The following is a 12,890-nucleotide window of genomic DNA, read 5'->3' on the forward strand; positions in this document are numbered from 1 at the left end:
TAAGAGTTTGCTTTTACCTTATAAAATCAATCTGAACCTGTAAATTACAATACCTTTATTTTTGGCATTCTGCAGCATTTCCTATCAGCCAGAAGGCACCAGTGAAGGATAAGAAACCTGTACACAACACGGTTTTGCCTGCAGCATCTTTGCAAACTTCAACTCATGTTTTTTCCCCTGCTTCATTGGACTTCCCTGTAACTGAGCATAAAGCTCCAGAGGACACCACGTTCTCCAGCATGCTGCTGCCTCCTCTCACTGTGGATCCTGTGTCAACTTCTGACTTTTCTCCTCAAGCATCTCCCTACCCCCTTGTTAAACCTTCCCAGGAGGTTTCCATTAGAGATGCAGTGAGTGTGCTTTGTGAAATCGAGAAGATCATCCTTGCCATCCAGAAGAGATTTTTACAGCAGGAGTCTATCCCGGAAGCCTCCCTGTACCTGGGGGAGCCTCGCTGCAACGTGAGCGTCAGCAACGGCACTCACGTTGTGTTGCAGGCAGGCTGGAGTGACTGTGGCACTGAAATTGAAACTGTAAGTCCCTTCAGCCAGTGACTGAAGAAAAGTCCTGGAGCACTTTTTTCTCGTGGGGGCAGGGTCGAGGGGAGAGGCAATGTCAGATCCTTAGCTAGAAGTACAGGCTGTAAGTTGCTGAAATGTTGGACTGAATGCTGAAGTGAGAAAGAAACCCCCTTCCTTCCCCTCTCTGCTTGGGGCAAGCAAGAAAGAGAAAGGGAATCTTTGAGCTCAGACAGCAAAACTCAAGGGCCTCTCCAAACTGAGAGCCACTTCCCGTGACTCTCTGGGTTCCTTTTGTAACTGTCAGAAGCTTCTCTTTTCTTAAAAGCAATTTTGTCATTGTACTTAGATACTCCAATTACTACTAGTAGTGGGGACAAAGAGTGATGTCTCTGGATCCCAAACCAAGGGCTGTGCTTTGGCTGTGCCAAAGTACAGAAATTCCCTTGTGGAGCAACTATCATTGCAGACTAAAGAAGAGTTAGGCAGGTTGGTGAATTTTCATCATCTCACTGTACAGCAACTAGAAGTTTAATCTGTCAGACAGGTGAATGGAGAATACCTAAGCACTTGAAGCTGGGAAGCCTGTAGCTCTGCTCTGTCCCTAGAAACGCTGATGTTCACAAGTTGTGCTTTCTTCTTTCTGTGTTGCAGAACATGACCAATACTGTAGTGAAAACCATCCTTCGGAATGATGTTTCTTCTCAGGGAATAATCCACCACTTAAAAATTGCCAGTCCCATTCACTGTGTGTTTCAAAATGATCTCTTGACTTCCTCTGGGTACACAGCAGAAGGGTAAGTAACAACTCTCTCTGCTTTGAAATGCTGTTGTGCAGCTGAGTGCTGCTGCATTGGAAAAATCTCCAAATCCCCGGGACCCTTAGCTGTATCCTGTGACCTGTGACAGTACTTGCCATCCTAAGTAGTCTGCCATCCTGTGAGTCCTATGCTCAGATGCCCCCTGCTATGTGTTTTCTCCTTCTCCATCTAATGTGTCAATAGACCCAACAGCCAACAAGCTTGGCCATTGTCCAGCTAAACCATAAATGAAAATAAGCCTTTGGGAGCCACTGGTGTAGGCTCAGGAGCCAGAATTCCTGACGTGGTTTTGGCTTCCTGGGCAATCATGTAGGAATAACAGTATTTTTCTGCCTTTGGTACATAACAACAGTGCTTTTTTAAAAAAACTAATGCAGTCACACAGACTGCTGTGTGAGTTCTGAGGATGGCAAATTTTTAACCCCCATAAATCCTCGTATGACCAACTTGGAAAAAAGAGAAGACACGTGACGTGAATGCAGTCTTATGGAAGTCCCCATCTTCAAGTAAGATGGAATCAAATCCACTGCTCACAGAAAACGAAGCCCATACTCTCAGAAAAGGTGGCAGCACACGCATTGCTCTGATGGGGAATGTCCTCCCTTCATATGGTGCCCCTCCTCTCTTCCCTAGCTATCATCACCAAATCAGCTTTCTGTTTCCTAGCCCTGTTCAGACATTGCATTTTCCTTTCTGTCCCCCCCCAAAGTCTTTGACAGGCCCCTTATGTCTGAGCTCTATAATTTTTTTCACATCCCTCCATTACTGCTCAAATTTGATCCTTCTCATTTTTTTGGCTCTTCCCTTCTGCGCTAAGCCTTTGCTCTCCTTATTTTGAACTTTGAGACAGCTTGTAGACTTGTTCCCCTTCTGCTCCACTCAAATCTCTCTCTCTGCTCTATTTTTATATACATTCCACACTCTGGATTTTCCCTCTTGTGTTTCCATGCTCCCTACCTTACCAATTAGAAACTCAATGCTTTTTCATCCTTTCCTCTTGAACAGTGCCCTAACATCCTGGCCTGCAGATAGCTCTTCACCACTTAAATGCTCAAGAGGCAGAGAAATGGGCACTTATTTATGACTTAGAGAAACACAGGGTCAAATTTATGGTCTTTAAAGGAGGTTAATTGATGTTTCAGACTTTACACCATCTTTGAGGATTTGCATGGATCTGGACACTTCAGAACAGAAATGCAGCTGTTTATTGGAAACTCCCCAATCCCAAGAAATTTCAGCGTCTCTGCCAGTGATGATGTACTGATTGAAGTGGGGATCCAGAGAGCAGACAGCAAGCTCAAGGTGGTCCTCACCGACTGCTGGGCAACTCCAACTAATAATTCAGTGGATCCTCTCTCATTTGTTTTTATCAGCAACAGGTACAGCAATGCCACCTGCAAATAGCATATGCCATACCTCAGACCTTCCAGTGGTGCTGACTACTAATGTATTGTATTTTAAATGCCTTTTATGTGTGTTATCATTCATATACATGGTCCTTACTGTTTGGACTGGTCACACCTCCACTGAACAAGAAAGGTGGGTATGAAAAGAAAATGTTTTCAAAGGGTAAGTTGGTAGTTGTTTGAGTTTGGTTGTCTTCCCTATAGCTTTGTAAAGGAACTGTACTTTTGACCTGAAGAAATAGGTTTTGGCAGTCAGCAGTGGAACCGCATTTGAAAAGTGTGTGCTTAACCTATTTCTCTGTGGTTCAGCTTTACCAAGAGCTTATGTGCCTCTTGTCAGTGAAGAAATAGGTTAGTTGGTTTCTATATGTTGTGACTCACACACAGTATTAATGCAGACTCTGGTAAAAGAGGAGGTTTGTTCCTGTCTGTATCCTTAATCTCCCAATGTCATATTCTTCGGGTTCACCCACCATCTTAAAATATGGGATAGTCCTTTTGCTCAGTAACAAAAGGTATTCTTTTTAATAGGATGTTCTTTCAATCTGTGTTTGGTGAAGCCAAGTGTAAATCCTTCTTTCTGTCTCTTTCCCTTCTTTTCTGACTCTCCAACCACCTCTCAGATTCTTTATTCTGTTTGGTTACTGTGAGAATAAAGCAGAAAACAGCCCTTTATCACCCCAGCACTGCTGGAGAGTTGCTTCACAGAGGGTCTGTCTGTGGCTTTCTAAAGGACCCGTAGAGCCTGAGTTATGTGCTATGACCACAACATGCCTTCTCTAGCCCTACCTTCTATATATGTTTTTTCTCTTCATTTTCAGCTGTCCCATCCCAAATACGTATACCACACTGCTAGAAAATGGGAATTCAAGCAAAGCACAGTTTAAGATGAAAATTTTTTCCTTTGTCAACAATTCTGTAGTTTACTTACACTGCAAAATTCGTATCTGTATGGAGACACCAGAAAGCACCTGCAGAACAGTAAGTGTTTTACCCTGATAAGCTATTTTTCTCTGGTGTGCCATATGCAGCCCTGCTATGGAGTTGAAGGAGTAACGTTTCCAAACAGGGTTTAAAATAGCTCTGGAAGTTTTCCTTCACTCTCTGCTGAGAGCAGAGAGGAGTGGTGAAGAAATGCAACCATATGGAAGAGTTTGCTTTTCTTCCCGTTCCTCATTCTCGTAGTTAAAAGCATGGAGCTTCCACAGAAAGGGGGAAACCAAAGTTGGAGAACCTGAGAGCTGAACCTTTCACCTCTGCATAGGGGTGACCAGAAGGCAATAAACTGGAGGTCACAATGAGAAAGGCTGTTCAGAAATGTGTCAGCTCATGTCACAAATATGTTGGGCACGTCACAAAAAAATCAGCCCCCATATGGGCAGTGTCAGCAGGAAAGTCTGAGTAAATTGATTTGGGATGTGTTTATGTCCTCTTTTCCCCTAGAGATTTTCTGCTCCAGGTGAGAGTTTAGCTGCCAGGAAAGGAAGCTCAGTGGTGTTAAGTTTCTAGGGCTGTGACTCTAACACAGATTTTATTATGGCTTTTTATAGCCCTATTGCTTTTTAAAGCAATAAACCAAGCAATGTTCTGATAAGAACTTCAGTTCCTAATTGTCTGTGTGCCAAAGCTTTGCTTTGTTTCTTTTGACTTCTAAGTGATACACACTGCTTCATCTAAAAATGTGTCACTACCATAGAAATAAGAAAAAATAGGTTTTGCTGATGGCTTTTTTTTTCCCCTGTATAGCAGACACACAGAAATTCTTCTTTCCCTCTGCCAACTTTCCTGGCTCTTTTCCTATTAAGGATGTTTTTGTTAGCAGTTTGGTGTTTCTCCATTGTTTAACACTTTCCTCTAGCTCTAAAGAAGTCATTTTAAGCCTATTATAAAGCAAATGATCTCTTCCTAAACGATTAAAAATCACTAGCAGAAGATATTTATTTCCTTTCTCAAAGTATAAAGCTTCCTCTAGATTTAAAAACAAAAAAAAGTAGAGACAGGAAACATGACTGACAGATGGAAAGTAGCTCCAGTTTTCACAGCTGCATATGCATGTTAAAAATCACTGTTTCAGCAACCCCCAGCCTATGGTATCCTTTGGAGGAGGTATTGCCCTCCCTGAGCTCACCGTGTGTCCTCCACAGCTGAGGAAGGATGTGGTGGTAGGTGCAAGGCAGGAGAAAAAGAGGGATTGGCAGGACAGGGACTGTGTGGGCTAGTGTGGATGCTGTAAGGAATTAGGTGGTTGGTTTGCTGGGAGCTGCTGGGTTTGCTGTTAGAGCAGGCTTTAGCTGTGCAGATTAGAGTATAGGCACAGGGTCAGATGAAATACTGGCTTTGATCTGACTTACAGTGACGGGGTAGTTCTGCTAGCCCAAAATGAGGTTTGATTGGGATTGACATCTGTAGTCAATCAGGCAGAGCAGAGTTAATCAATGAGGCTCTCTTCTTTCATATATTCTCTATTATTACTTCTATATCATTCATATATATATATATGAGATATATTTTTCTTTCTCCTATGCAAAATTCCCCCCCTATGAAAAGTTGGTGAATCCAGCCATTTTAGATTGAGATTACAGCGTTATGTGGAGAAGGCAGGTGCTAGGCACATCTACAAAGGATGACAACGGCTTGTAGAAAGTAGAGGAGGAGCTGCAGGAGGTACAAAGATCAAGGAAAATTTGAGTAAGAACAGAGTGAATTTGGAAACAATGTGTGGGAAAGTGTGCAGGATCTGGGATCTGATCCTCTGATCTGCCTGCTACTCCAGAGTAGCCTGCCTTGCTTCAGGGCAGATTTGCTTCAGCTCCTTGCCCAGAAAATGGAGACTTACATCTTGTGTTATTTCTTCTTAGTCAGTCTTCTTGTTCTTTGTTTTCTTGGTGGAAGTGTAAGGTGCTCTAAAGTTTGGGGCCGAAAAAAAATAGATGGGCTGGGGAGCAAGGTAGCAAGAAAGGAGTAAGAAACATGGCATTGAATGGGAAGGAGAGATGTGTCATCATCTTGCCTATGTGTGGTGGACCACAGCTGCTCCATGGCCATGTGGAACCAAAAAAATCATTGACATCAGGTAGCAGCTATATAAGCACATTCTTTCACGGATCCACCTAGCTGAGAAGTCTATTTGAGGGTAGGCTAAAGTCCCAGCCAGCTACATGTGTATTTTTATGGGGGCTGAACCAGCTAAAGACAGTGTTGCTGATAGTGAACTGTAGAGTTTTGGTGTAACCAGGCTTGGTTGGTGAGGCAGTCTTGTGTAGAGGAGTCGTAAGACACCCTTGCACTTCCCTGATTTCTTTTGCTGATTATAGTACTGCACTGCAGTTTCTTTGTTCTTCCAGGAGACCCATAGTATCTTTTGAATAACCTCAACAGGGTAGGGCTCCCAGCAGAGACTTTGATCAGCAACTTAACACAAAAAGGTAGCAAACCACCGGAAGATGCTGCCAAGGAAGTAAGCAGAAGATGAGTGTGCTGTATGTTCTGCAGGTGTTGCTCACACAAAGCTAAAGCACCTAATCCTCACCGTTTCACAGGGCAGGGCTTTCAAGCTAGTAATTCCTGGAGGTCTTGGTTGTAGTATCTGCTGTGGCTGCCATGGGCAGTAGAAACTTCCAAACAAAAAGTGCGAGTAAAACCCTGGCATAGAGAAACAGGGAGACATCTCTTCTCCCATAAGCTTTCTCTAAACCAGGAACTTACTGAAAAGAAAGTGATTGTCTGTGTGAAGTGTCTGTTCACAGCAGTGCTTTCCAGTGTGACTGATGACAGATTTATACTGATGTTTCCCTGGTGACATTTCGTTTGAACTTCCATTTGGTGCTGATTTCAGTTTAACAAAGCGTAACATTAAGAAACAAAAAGCGAGAGTGGGAATAGCACTGGGCTTTCACCTACTCATCAGAAGGCTTTCTATTTTTAATTAGTGAGCCTATTACTTGTTGATGTTTGAACTGATTGTTGCAGAGATGCCATGCTGTTCGATCCCTGAAGACTGGTGAAACCATCGCTACGCACAGAACGTCCTGGGGACCCCTATGTAAATCGGACTGTGAGTAATGAATAGATGCTTACAAAAAGGGGACACAGAGTTACTGTCATTTCATGGTTCTTTTTCACTGGCAAAGGAACCAGAAGATCTCAGATTCTCTGCATATTTTTCTAAGGAGCGGGCATTATACCGAAGCCATGTGGCAGTGTGGAAAAGCAAGTGCCCTCCTCAATGAAGAGATAAAAGATTGATAAAGGAATGTAGAAAAGGGCAGGAGAAAGTGCTTCGTGTAGCTGTCTGCACAGGTAGCAAATACAACAGCCACAGAGTTAGTTATTACAACCATAAAGTGTGAAAAAAGCAACTTGAATCTTTTAGATTGCAATCAGTTTTTCAAGTGTTTACTCTACAGTGTTGTTAGACCACAATTATAGTGAGCTCTGAAGTCCAAAATCAGAGGAGATAAGAGATTGTATTGTGTTTCCTCAGACTCCTTGGTGTTGACTTCACTACTACTGCAGGGGAAGGTGCCAGAGCGCAGCTGATGCACAGCACCTTGGTTAATCTGGCAAAGGGGTGCAGTGCAGGTTAATAGAGAGCGAACCCCAGCACTGTGTACAAGCAAGGTCTGATTTGTTATGCACCTGCCTCTTCTGCATTTACCCCAACTGATGTTTTCAAGGGCACCTGTGGCTTCTAACATTTTCAGTCATTTGGCCTCCTCCTGCTGTCCACATTTGTGTCTTGCTAGTGTAAAACACTCACTGAGAGTATTTGCACACACCAGTATCTGAGTTATAACACATGGCTGTCGTCAACAGACAGAAGCCACCCCCTTTCTTCCTGCTCGTTGTGGTTTTGGGAGGCAAGGTTCTGGTGGTGTGGGGGTGGCACTGCAGGGGTGGCTTTTGCTGGCTGCCTCTCCTGCCGGTCACTTAATGCTCTTCTGACTGTGTAGATAAGTTAAGATAGACTGTTAGTGGGTTCAGGGTATTATTTTCTCCTCTGCTGTGACTGTCACAATGTTCTTTTGGATCTAGAAACCGGCTCTGCCTTAGCTTGTTGTATATTTCTTCTGTTACATGCATTACTTAGTCTGTTAGAATAGGCCTTCGGTGTACATTTCTGAATTGCTTCTTTTTTTTTTTAAACTTAGCAATTAGTACATATTGCTTTGCACAGCACTTAGATCATCTAGATCTCGCTCCTCTTTTCACTGGAGACCCCAATGCATTTCCAATATTGGAAATGGTCATTACACAAAAGGAACTCAGGAGAGGAGAGCTTTATTTGGGTTGTACCTAGGCAAAGGTGGCACTACTAGATGTAGTCTCTTATTTCCAATGTGGATATTCACATTTTAGGTATGAGGCTAGACCTAGACAGTGATAGGTATCTCGGTGTTGAAGGAGACAACATGAATGATTATGTCAGGTAACCTGCTGCAGTGAAACATGAAAAAAGCTTTCACTGCTCAGCCTATACTGCTTGGCCATGTGCTATAGCAAACACCACTGACTCATGTCCTCAGGAAGGCCTGTTCACTCTGTCTCTTGCTACAGGGTGCCATTTCCACCACGCATCTTCTTTTTTGTTCCTCTGTTTCATGCTGAAATTCAGAAATAAGCCTATATATCTTATACAACACTGCCTTGGCCTGTCTGGGAATGATGCCCAGGATGTTATGTAGCTTGGACACTGCTGTTGCATACCTCTGTGGCTGCCGACAGTGCCCTTTGGCAAAAGATCTTGTCTCTAATTACGGACGTGTATGCATTAGCATTTGTCTTCTCTGCACCTTGGGTACGGCACAAGGTCTTGGCTAAACAAGTGAAACATCTCTGAAAAAGAGATGTTTCTGTAGGTGCTTCAGAGACATTTACAGGCGTGAATTAGAAGTGTGCAAGTCTACATGTCTGCAGGAACTCTGCCCTTGTACAGAAAAAGAGGATGTGGGCTGTGGATCACAGGCCTTTCTATGAGAGTCACCCTCTTGAAAAGGCTGATTCATCTCTGTAATCACAGCTCTGTGCTTCAACATGCACGTTGATTGATTTATCAGCAGGGTCAGTTTCCGACCCCAGGAAAAGATCTAGGAATGTCAAAGCTGTTTTGTTTCACCTTTTGGGTTGGTTTTTTTTTTTTTTAGCATCTGATTTGAAGAGAGAGAAGGCGGCTGGGATGGGAGTTGGATACATCATCCTCATTGCCTTCGCCGTGTTCGGTTTTGTGCTGGGAGTTGTCAGCCTTCTCCTGTTCCAGTATCAGCGAAAGATGGGAAGATACAACTTCAGGATCAAGTCTGACAATTTCAGCTACCAAGTTTTCTACAATTAGTGATTTCCAGGTTGTAGCGATTACCAGATGTAAATACTGAGCCATGATCAGTTACTTGATTTAGCTGTTTATGGTTAAATACTTGCAAATGAGCATGCTCTGTTGTAGGGTATTTGAACCTCCTGTCCTGTTTGTTGTGGGTCATAGAAGAAAGAATTAAATTCCAATTATTCTTGCCCATTTTTAAATGCTGCAGATTACAGAGGAGGAAGACAGCTTTCTCTTCCTCATCTTCCTCCATGGCTTCACTCTCAGGCTAAATGACACACAACTTTAGAAGATCACCAATAATAATTTCCACAAAAAGCATATCACTTTTGGGTTTGGACCATGGGTTAGTAGAATAAAGGAGAGAAACTTTACCACTCTCTATAAATCTGCTTCAGAAGCTAATTTGCTTCAGAAGTGAAGTTATTTTCTGTCCCTCTACAAAAGCATAGGTTTAATTTCTTTTGGGAGGGGGCAAGTTTTCAAGAAAATAGTGAGATGTTAGACATAAAGATGTTGAAATACTGATAATGCAGTGCTCACAAGTGCCTGCAGAGAGTTTGAAAAGACAGCTCTGAGGAGTGTCAGCCTCTACAACACATTCTGCCTCTGCAGCTTTTCCAGAATGCCACGGGATTCAGCACTTTTTCTGTAAAATTAATGTGTTCTGGCTTCTCACCACCATTTGTATATTTGTCCCTTTAAGAGAGACAGGTGAGAAAGCTGTCTTGCTGAAAAGGAACACCTGACATTGCTTCACAACTCAAGGATGTTTACCTCAGATCTGATCAAATTCCGTTCCTGGGAACAGGCTTATTTGACATTGTTACCAGAGTTAGTGAGAGACTCTTTCCTGATGGAGACCTCATCCATGACAATGCATCTGCCAGGCCACAGTAAATTCACTGGACTCATCGTGATGGTATTTTCAGATAATTCAGTTTGCTTTGCAAACTAAAGTTTAGTTTGCTTCACAAAGTAGAATAACTCTGAGCATGTGTCAGGAAGAGACTGTATCCCAGCTCTCTGCTTGTAGCACCTCGAAGAGTCACTATTAGCTTTCTCCCCTAGCCTTACATTACAGAGCCCACCCTCCGTTGTCATCTGTGGGCAGCTCCTGAGATGGCTGTAGGTGTGATGCTCTGATTTCTTCCCAAAGGCTGGGCAGGGCTGCCTGTTGGCAACCCACAGGGAAGGTACCCAGAACTTCTTGGTACAGCTCCAGCACTGTACAGTTCCATCAGTGATACAGGTGCTGCTGGAGACCCATAATCCAGTGTGACAGGCATATCTAGGTCCATTGAGTTAAAACCTGTATATGAAGCTTCTGAGTCTGTCCACAGAAAGAAGAATGGCTTGTCCTCATTCATCGTTCTGCTCTTGAGTGGCCACGAGTGACTGCAACACTGTAGAGCAATGGGAATTACAGAGTTGTGCAATGAGGTAGCAGCACAGAAGATACCATCAGGCTTATAATGCTTTCACGTAATCAGCATGTTGGAGTCTCAGCTAATGGCCTGAAACTACTCAGGTCTTCTTTCCTAAATCTTATCTTTCTTTGGAAGGTAGGTGATGACCTTTCTCAATCATGATTAGTTGGGTTTTTTTTTCATTTTTTTTCTCATTTGATCATGTCTCACCACATGGAGAACTGAAGCTTGTCTTCACCTGACATTTGGCTGCCATTACTCTTCACAATGGTGGTTGTGACTGGTTGCAACACAGGCTCTTACAAATTAATGTCACATATAAAAGGCCTCTGTAGCCCCGTCTCCCCTCCCTCTTTTTTTTTTTTTAAACAATCTGTCTCTTCCCTGGTGTCCTAAGAACTATTTGTGACTGCAGCTCCAGGTTGCAGTGAATTTTGGCACTTTTTTCTGTGGATAAAACAGAAAGGAGAAAAGAAAGACCTCATGGTTCTCTCTTCAAGTTCCCGCATTTGGCTCTCCTACTGTGCCATGTTGCTATGTGCCCATTTTAGCATCACTTGTGCCATTACCATAGATAAGCTGCGTATTTCTATAAATATTCCAGGAAGTAAATCAGCAAACTTTTAGAAACATCTCCCTTTCAGTTTGTAATTCACTGTTTACTTAAGGTGAGGTTGCAACTGAGCTGGAACACCGTTGAAGACCTCATTGTGCAACGCCTTAAGTATACAGAAGCTGGAGAACAAGTATTGGATTTCCTACCAAACAAAGAGAAGGCACCATGAATCTGGTACTTAACCTACTCAGAGTGTTCTTCAGCATGAGTTTTGAGATTTAATAATCAGTGAGGACTCAGTGAAAAAAAAAAATCAAGTGATTTTACTACTGGCAGCCCATGTTTTTCCTGATAAGTCAATTGGTACCTATGTATTCTTTTCAATCAGACCACAGTTGAGCCACTGAGTGTGCTGCCTACCTGAGTGAGAGCACTCCAATTGCAACAGAGTAGTTACAAATTTGACCTGAATTTTGCCTGGCTGCAAGACCCTACAATTAATGCAGCAGCAAAGGTTTAGCTTACATACTTCATGGGATACAGCAACAGTCTGCTAAATTGGATAAACTGGAACAAAATTCTTTTTCACACAGTAAAAGTCCTTTCTCCTGCAGGACTCTTTCCTGGGAAATTCTTTTTCACTCTTGCTATCCCAAATCTCCACTTCAATGAGCATGTTATATGATGGGAGATTAAAGTGATGTGGTAATTTGTCTCCATCATCCCTGGATTCTGATTGCTGTATGACTCCTCCTGACACAGTGATAAAGGCTGCTGTGTCCAGGTCAGTAATTTGCAGTGAACAAGCTAATTCCCTTTTAAGCTCATTGGATGCCTTCATAAATAACTCTTCAGTGGAAATTGGTCATTAACTTGAACTCACAAGTACATTTAGTAGCCACAGCATTTAGGTACTGATTTTTTAATTTTTTTTTTAGTACAGAGTAGCACTGGAAAGCTGCTGTTCAGTCCAATTTCTGATAGGTAAGAAGATTACATGGTAAAAGACTTCTACATTTTGTAAAAGGCCATACAGATTTATTTTAGAGGTTATGTGCACACTTTTAAAATACATCAATAAATTTCAGAATAATCATTTGCATTCTGCTTTTAATTCAAGTGAATATATGAGCAGAAAAAAAATCTTTGACTTGTCTTTTCCTTTACTGAAAAAATCAGTTACCAGATCTTGATATAGAAAAAGATTGATTTGGTTGCAATTCATTAGTGAAACTGCAGATGATCTTTGCAATTTTGTAGTCTGATGAACATAATAAGCTTTCCATTATGTAGAAGTGCCTCAACCTTTGCTCAATTTGCTCTCAAATGTATAATGTGCTTGCCTTCTGCACACAGTGAAAGGATAAGCTATTTTACTATAAATATTTTTCTAGTTTTTAGTACTTAAAATCCCGAACCTCTTAAAAGCAACAGGACTAGAGGTTTGCCCATTGATCTCAGTGGAGCTCTGCCCTTTACAGAAGCTGAGCACAGGTCTTTGGGATGAAATGCAGAACAGTGCCTTGTATTTAATATCTTGCATGCTCAGTGGAAACTGCTGTTGTTACTGAATCTGTTTAGTGGAGCTTCAGTATCTTAATAAAAGAACCCTTGTATCTTATTGTTGACTTTTGTACTGTTCTATTTCCTTTTGTGGTTTAGTCACAGGTATTCAGATGTGCGTTAGGTGGATGTGGCAGCTTCTGAAGGACTAGACCATTCAAGTATCTGTGTAATGTTCAAACATCACTCACAACACAATATCTGACCTTATCCAAACACCAGTGGACTGCTAACAAAGACTAAGGGTCTCGTTCTTCAACATTTCAAAGGGCAAATG

At 42.3% G+C, this 12,890-nt stretch overlaps 1 protein-coding gene across 1 annotated transcript in view; it reads left to right on the plus strand.

Moving 5' to 3' along the window:
* The window catches only part of UMODL1 (uromodulin like 1), a gene marked incomplete at its 3' end in the record, with an annotated part of 44,771 nt that extends 35,695 nt beyond the window's left edge, over positions 1–9,076 (plus strand). Inside the window, exons 15-20 of the mRNA XM_084271241.1 lie at positions 76–533; positions 1,173–1,315; positions 2,482–2,718; positions 3,567–3,726; positions 6,715–6,799; positions 8,889–9,076. Of these exons, the coding sequence (XP_084127367.1) occupies positions 76–533; positions 1,173–1,315; positions 2,482–2,718; positions 3,567–3,726; positions 6,715–6,799; positions 8,889–9,076 (1,271 nt within the window). The remainder of the gene's footprint in view (positions 1–75; positions 534–1,172; positions 1,316–2,481; positions 2,719–3,566; positions 3,727–6,714; positions 6,800–8,888) is intronic.
* Positions 9,077–12,890: the final 3,814 nt, after the last annotated feature.

The sequence above is a fragment of the Gallinula chloropus genome (assembly GCF_964237585.1).
Source record: "Gallinula chloropus genome assembly, chromosome: 1".
Taxonomy (NCBI): domain Eukaryota; kingdom Metazoa; phylum Chordata; class Aves; order Gruiformes; family Rallidae; genus Gallinula; species Gallinula chloropus.